We start from the raw sequence: 7,949 nt of genomic DNA, 5'->3' as shown, positions 1-7,949 counted from the left end.
TAATTATTAATAGGTTTCATGAGTTTAAAGTGTGGTAATATTATAAAAATGTTTGTTGAAAGGATATTCTGAACTTTTTGAGTCACTTTTGCTTCTAGCTTTCACTTCTTTCCTCCATGAAACAGCATAGACTTGCTGCATTGTGGGAATTGTAGACAGAATGGGTAGATTGTAACCACAAGCGCTACAACTTGCAAACTTTAAATGGTCAGTTCATCCAAATTTAATTTTACATTTCCACTAGATAACGGTTCAAAACCTCGGGTTGTCGAAAGTTGATCAATTGATGAGTCAATCAACATAAAATTAATCAGCATCTATTTTGATAATTAGGTCTTTATATAAGACAGAAACTCCAAACGTTAATATTTCCTGCTTTTCATCGTTGTGCAAAGTACATTTTAAGGCATCTACATGAGCTTTGGGATGTTCTGAGGGGTATATAGACCCAAAAATTAAAGGTAGATTAATCAATAATGAAAATGACAACTAGCTGCAACCCTACACATGATGCACTGTGGGAACTGTAGACAGAATCAGTAGTATATGTGACTATAGTTGCTACAACTGCAGGAGATGTGGATGCCAGTTAAAGAGTTTAAATGGTTACTTCAGTAAAACCTTGATTTGCTGACCCTGGGGTCTGGGCATGATCCAGAGTAACCAGGACATTGTCTCTCGTAAGTAAACATTATTATTGAACTGAAATGAGCAGTCAGTTGACAGAATATTAATCAACTATTGTGAAAATCAGTTAATCATTTGAGTCATTTGCAACAATGCCACAAAGATCCTCATTCCAGCATCTTAAATGTGATGATTTGCTGTTTTTTCTTTGTTTTTCAAACTGACAAAAATATCTGAATATTTACCCTTGGGCTCAGGAAAATTGTGATAGGCATTTTTTTTTAACTGTTATCGAAGTTATGGACCATCTTTTCCTCAAACATTGGTGCACTTGAGGAAAAAGGGGTTGTAATCTTTAGATGACTCATGAAAAGCCTGTATTTGTTACATGGCGTGTTCATGAGATAAAAAAAGATGGTTTCAAACTCTGGTCTTCATCCTAGGAATTCCATGTATCTGGACTTTCCTTTTTGTTCATGTTGCAGTTCTTTGAAACTTAAATGTCTTGGGATGGTAGAAGTCCCTTTAGTGTTGATCTCAAAACCTCAGCGAAGAAAACCAGAACTATATAGAGAAAGGCAGATACCATTGAGAGAGAGGATGTTTGAAATAATTTGGTTAAACTAGTATATAAGAAACATAAGTGATGGTTACAGCAGCCTAACTGCAGTTTTGTGGATGAACTATAGATGGAGCCAAAGTTCAAACAGTGGACCAGATCTAGCACAATGCAGCAGCTTTAGAGGGTTAGACAACACTGTGATACACCAGGGTGACAAAAACAGCTCATATATGCCATATATATTCATGTTGAAGAGACACCATATTATTAATGTGGTGGTACCTCAACATGGATACACATCATGAACACTGCAGAGCCTTCAGAGTATTGTTTCATCTGAAAACAGTCATTTATGAGCCTTACACATGATGCATCAATGTTCTGTATTCATCTCAGAGAAAGTCATGTGATCATGAAAAACCTACAACCAATCATTGTAAGTATAAGCACCCAAAACACGGACTGTCAGGGGAGGAATATTTGATCCATTTCAGAACACTGACCTTTGAAAAGCTCGGACAGAGCGCCCTCTAGTGGTGAACAGGTTGTATAACAGTGGCAGCAAACAGCTGTGGCCGAGTTGCAGCAAATGTGTGACACCTGAAGCTCATCAAACTGATCCTATAAAGGTAAGTGGCTTATCCTCAACATACCACCAAGCTGCTGTGTTTAAAATGGGTCAGAAGTCAAATATAGATGTTCATTTATGTAGAGCAGCATTCATAGTATTGTTGAGTGCCTAAACTGAAGCCTCGATGCATGTTTTTGATATTTTTCTGTGATTTAAATCACAGTTCATAATTATAACATATTGGATGTATCTTTATTAAATGGTGGCAGCACCTACAGTATAGTGCAGTATGCAGTGGCATTTTTAGGTGGGAAAAATAGTAGGCCAACAATTTTGCAAAGATTCAAAAACATAAAATTACAGAATTTTCTAATTTGACATGATGCACTGTTTAACATTTCTCACACAGGTGATAATCAGACTGGGCACGTACTTGTTCTCCTCACTGTGCTGTTTTTCTGCACAAGTCCTTATTTCTTTGTGTTGTCACTTTGGCTAGTTATAGTATTTGCCCAATTTTACTGCGTTTTCCTGCTGCTGTCACGTTTGGTAATCCTCTCAGAAACATGCTTCAGATCCTGGAAACTTGTTTTTGACCAGGCTCCGTCACCTCTGAACAAATCACACAGGAAGCCATAAAAATGTGTCTTCTCTAACCAGTTAGGGACTGTTTTTACTCGTCAGAGGAGCAGGGTGGCTGGGATATGATTTTGTTTTATTTTTATATTTTGACCCTTCCCGAAGCTACAAATATTTTTACTCAAGCTTCCATGAGTCACTGGCAGAAAATGTATGACCTGCCCTCTATAGCATAAATTAGATATTAGACTTTAAAACCTATCCTATGAAGTTTGAAAGTTAGAAGCTGAAGACAAAATCCTAGAGTTCATGCATGTTGGTTAGGACATACAAACGGTTTATTTTGGCCACATTTTAAATGATACGTACAATAAGTTTACTGATGAAACATCACTATTTTAAGCTCAGATTTGTTATGATTTTATTTTTATTTTTTTGATGACAGAAGCTTTAGGTGCACAAGATATGTCCAAGGACCATCAGAAATGTGAAAATCCAATGATAACTCATGTTTTTACAGTTTTGACTGATAAATAGTGTAACTTTTGTGTTCTTTAAAGAATGTAGCCTTTGGTTTGGAGGACATGTTTTCTTTAAGAATCAGTAGCTGAAATAAATACAAAATACAACCATTTAAATGTGTATGCCCCTCCCTTAAGCCACATTAAAAAATATATGTCCCTCCCCAGTGCTTAAAAATTATTTGACATGCCTGCCCCTTTTTGCACCAACCCCCCTCAAAAGTAAAGAACACTCCCTACACATTTTGTTCTGGGGAGCAACTCCACATACAATGTGATTATTCTTACCAGCAGTTTGGTTGATAACAATCTTTGTCAGCTGGAGAGCACCAAGGTTTTAATCTCAAATATTTTTTTACAAGGCAGATTGTAGAATAATGGTGAATGACTGTCAACAGAAGATTTTTATGTCATGCATTAATACAGAATTATATTTCCTATATCACCACTATTTCTGTTGCCAGCAGGTGGAGCTCCACCCCGAAATGACCTTTAGCCTCTGGCAGCATGAATTTTACAGAGTCTTTGCTACCAGAGTGATTATAAACTTTTTCAGTGTTCAGGTGTACTAATGTCAATCGGATTTTGCTGTTCAGTACGAACATTCGACTATTTGTTCTTTCTATATAGTTTGAGAGGTTGAGCGATGTTTGGCGGGACGTTCAGGGTGACAGCAGCGTTCACGTAATGTTGTGAAAAAAGCCAAGTTAGCCCTTTAAGTGAATGCATGCTAACTACACTAACAACAAATTGGAAATGTGTAACAACATTTTTTGCCAACACATGATATCAAACAAAAACCAGACTATTTCAGGTTGAGTTGCTGTGAGCTGTAAATTCACCTCTTCTAAGCAGAAGGCAGAAGATGACATTACCTTTGAGCCTCTGGGCAGCTGCCTCCTTGTCACTTAGGCTCACTTTGGGTCTGGGTCCACAGCTGCCTGCACCGGAGAGCAGCATGAAAGCGAGAAGCGCTCCTTCTGCAGCTAAATCTGGGGATAGAAACATCTCCAGAAGTACACTGGACACTGACTGACGAACGGCTGCTCACCTTGAAGAATCTCAGTCGACTGAGGGGTCTCTGACTGATGATTTGAATCTTTAACTTTTAGAGGACAGCCTTAATAGGTCGACACATAGCCTAAATAAATGGAATAACAGAATCTAAAATCTCAGTCAGAAAATACTCTACCAGCACCTCTAAAACTCACTAATTAACATGCAACATCTTGTTTTGATTTTTAAATCCATAGAAAAACCACCATGAAAAAACTTGGTCAGCTATAGAGGTGCTGGTAGGCAGAATTTACTTTTGTGCATAGCAAGGCCAGCTGTTTCCCCGTGTTTCCAGTCTTCTTCGTGCTAAGCTAACCAGCTGCTGGTTGTAGCTTCATATTTAGTGTACAAACATGAGAAAGGAATAATTGTGAACATGCATTTTTTTTCCAAGTGTATCAACTCATAATTTGATTATAATTAAACACAGAAAAGGTCTATACCGCAAAACCATTAAACGCCCGGTCCCTTTTACTAGCTTGGTGTGGCTACACATTATGACAAATAAATGTCTGTCTCAATTAGATGCCTGGTCTGGCTGCCAAGTAGTTCATTTATTTTTTATATTAGTTCCTCAGATGTATTAAACCGGGTTGTTGGCTACCTCAAATTAGGGGTAGGAGTAAAAATCAATACAGCATAGTGTTGTGATATTTTTGTGTGGCAATATGGTATCATCACAGAGTGTCAAGTATTGATTTTTTTTTAATTACATAAGTTATTAATATTTCAAATACAAATTAAACTTTAGGTAGTCTACTAGAATAATATGATAAATTGCTTTTTCAGCCCACTGGATACATTTTTCTGCTGCACAAAAAAAAATGGCTGAAGTGAGACAAACAGACTGAAAACTTTATCTTCTGTATATATATGTCGACAAAGCTTTCCTTTGGGGACATAATTTACAGTTGAAAAAGGTAACGAATAGCACTATATCATAATTTATTTTATCGCAATACTTGGCATATAGCAACATATTTGAAATCGCAATAATATTGCATCGTGACCTGAAATTATGTTTCCATTCCTCGATTAACCAAACTGGAACGACCATCGTTAAACAGGGGAGGTGGCCTACGACACCACTTAACACCCACATATACTGCAGTCTTGGGACCCCTCCCTTGATGACTTAACACCCATTCACACCTGTTCCCATCTAACCCTAACAGCACACAAGATGGCCAACGACTCACATGTGACCTTAACAACTCTGTAAGGGTTCACACCCACAGAGTGCACACTCTAGACTCCATAGAAACACAAAACTTCGCTGTTGAGGTAAAGTCAGTGAGCCTTAAAGGGATAGACACAACTGCTGAGAGGAAACAGTCTGACAAAAACACCCAAATAGGTTTAAGTTTTTTTTAAGGGTGGCTTCATTTACTGCACCTTTGCCAGAGATTATGAGTACCATATTACAACAGACCTAATCTGAGACGTTGAACTCCATCAAATGGATTTATAAGTATATAATCGTTATGTAAAAGAAGAAGACCAGGAGCAAGTTGCACAAAACAACTTAAGTTTTCTCTTTAAGTATGGCACTTAAGACTTCATTTTTCCTAAGCTGAAGGACTCACTTAAGGGTGTTTCACAGAATCCCTTAGTTTCCTTCCTAGTTTACATGATAACCATTTGTTTGCTTGTACTCAGCTTGTGAAACCTAAACTTTCGGGGATCCTTAAAGACCAAGATAGGGAGAAAATCTTCAATACATAAATGAACATTTTTAGGAAACCTGAAGGAGAAGATGTGTTTTGTGCAACTGATTTTATATTAAGAAAGTCTTAACATGGACAAGGAAAATCTTTACTTTTGTCTTGTAGAACCGGCCCCAGGATTTGATTTATGTGTCAATATTTGGCACTATAGTCTCGTCTAAACAGGTCAAAAAATGTAAAACATAAATTAATTTATAACACACAGCAACAACCCATGACACACAGATGCGTGTAGTTTTTAGCTGTGTGTATTTTAATGACTGATGCAGAGGACGTCATGTCAGTGTCTCTGAACTACAGACACAAGAGGTGGAGTGATAAAACAAAAACTACAGCGGATCAGGGTCACCTGGAGCTTGGCACGTACAGCAATGAATGATTCAACTCAGAAACATACAGTTTACAGACACACACACACACACATTATTTCTCTATAATCTCCTATAACACACACTTACACATTTGCATTTAACACAATAAACTGCATATGTCCTCCACCTTCGCAGCACTTTGCTCTCCACACTCCAGATATACAGAAGAGGAAGTGTGTGTTCAGATATGTCTGGGAAAACGCACACAAATGAGTTTTTGTGTATCTGTGGATGTGTAAGCTTGTGTTCATGTATCTCTGAGAGCAGCTACAAAAATGACACACAAACACACATGCACCATTGACACCCTATCTCACACACAGACTACATTTCCCATGTTTTTTGTTGTGTTTTTTTTTTTAAAACAATAAAACCATTCAAGGTCTCCACACAAATAAAATATGCTGCCAAAAAACCTTGAAAACACTCCGCTGACACAAGAGCATCGATAGCATACATTTTGGTTCTAAGGCAATATTGTAGTTCCACAGGACTAGTGCTGTTGATGCAGTGTGCTGTTCGCACGCCGACTGTGTCTCCTATTTCCAACCACAGTCGCCTGTCATTCAGTGTATTCTTATGTGTTAGCACCATGGGAATCTCTCCTTCAATCAGAATCGTGTCACTCCGAGAGACAGCTGTGAAAATATTCCCTTCCAATATCCACTTTTTTGGGAGCGGGGCTGAGGTGGAAACTGGAAACATCCACGAAAGTTTGTTACAAGATGGTGCAAACTCAAGAAACAGCATGGACACACACACAACATAATGCAAGGCTTAACATTAACATCACAGATCATTTGGAAATTCTCCATTTTCATGTTTTTTTTTCTCCCCATTCCACGATGGTTGTCTGCATAAGCTTTAAGCAAAAAGGGCAAATGACGGACTTCAGCCTTTTGTTTGTTCTTTTTTTTTCTCTGTACACACAGACACAGATACAGTAAACACAACGGGTTTTACAATAAGACATGAAATAAAATCATCTGCAGCCGTTCTGAGCTGGGTTGCAGTTCCCAGGCATCAAAGGCAATAAAAATGTCTACTCAGAGTTTCCTCTCAGTTACTGTGGATATGAGCAGCCGTCTGATCACAGTAAGTCGCACAGTCCAAGGAGTCAGAGGAGACTCTGAACTCCCCGGGTGGATGCATTTTTCTTTTTAGGTAGAAGCTCTTCAGTTCCTCAAGCATCCATAGTTTATAGTTCTGAATATGAGTCTGGTGTGTTTACCGGTGTGTGTGTTTGTACTCTTTTGTTTTGCCACCGTGAGTATCCACACTGAGGGTAGCTGGATGTGCAGTAATGAAATCCATCTCCTCCACAGAGATGGCTCGCTCAGTCGTCGGCATGATTCTCCACGTTTGCTGAAGCACGTATTGATATCTCAGTGTTTTTCCTGTCTCATCTCAGAGTGCGCTGACCTGTGTGGAGCCACGGAGGGAGACTAATGTTCACGTCAAGTGTTGACTTCCCCCCGCGGCTGGCGAACGTCCACAAATGTCCGCATCTGTCTGTCGGGTCCGAGAAGAGGGGACAGGCTGTACTTTTCTCGTTGCCATGGTGAAGGTCAGGGTGACAGTGGCGGGGGGCTGCACAGAGGTCAGAGGTTGCGGGCTGCGTGTGAGGTCATTTCCTGGTGTGAAGGCTCTCCTGGAACTTGGTGCTCGTGTAGCGGATGTGGAAGCCCTTCTTGCTGATTGTGTCGTCGCTATGGAAACGGATCAGCATCGTGCTTCCGGGCGAGTAGATCCCTTCCCTGGGCTGAGGAAGGGAAGAGGGAGACATGTGAAGCAATGTCTTAGATACTGAGAGGTTCATGTCGCTGGTTTTGAATAATTCAGTCTGTTAACTACAAATCAAATAGTTTACATCACAGGTTAGGTGTGGCTTGTGTATGGGGAGTTTTTTTGTGTATTTTTCCCACCTTCCAAGAA

At 39.3% G+C, this 7,949-nt stretch overlaps 1 protein-coding gene across 3 annotated transcripts in view; it reads right to left on the bottom strand.

The window, feature by feature from the left end:
- Positions 1 to 4,648: 4,648 nt before the first annotated feature.
- tll1 (tolloid-like 1) overlaps positions 4,649 to 7,949 on the bottom strand; it is a 79,602-nt gene continuing 76,301 nt past the window's right edge. For all 3 annotated transcript variants that reach the window (XM_049571992.1, XM_049571991.1, XM_049571990.1), the window contains exon 22: positions 4,649 to 7,776. In XM_049571992.1, coding sequence (XP_049427949.1) covers positions 7,642 to 7,776 — 135 coding nt within the window. In that variant the 3' untranslated portion in view covers positions 4,649 to 7,641. The remainder of the gene's footprint in view (positions 7,777 to 7,949) is intronic.

The sequence above is a fragment of the Epinephelus fuscoguttatus genome, linkage group LG3, assembly GCF_011397635.1.
Source record: "Epinephelus fuscoguttatus linkage group LG3, E.fuscoguttatus.final_Chr_v1".
NCBI classification, from domain to species: Eukaryota; Metazoa; Chordata; class Actinopteri; order Perciformes; family Serranidae; genus Epinephelus; species Epinephelus fuscoguttatus.
This window is presented reverse-complemented; position numbering and strand designations above follow the sequence as displayed.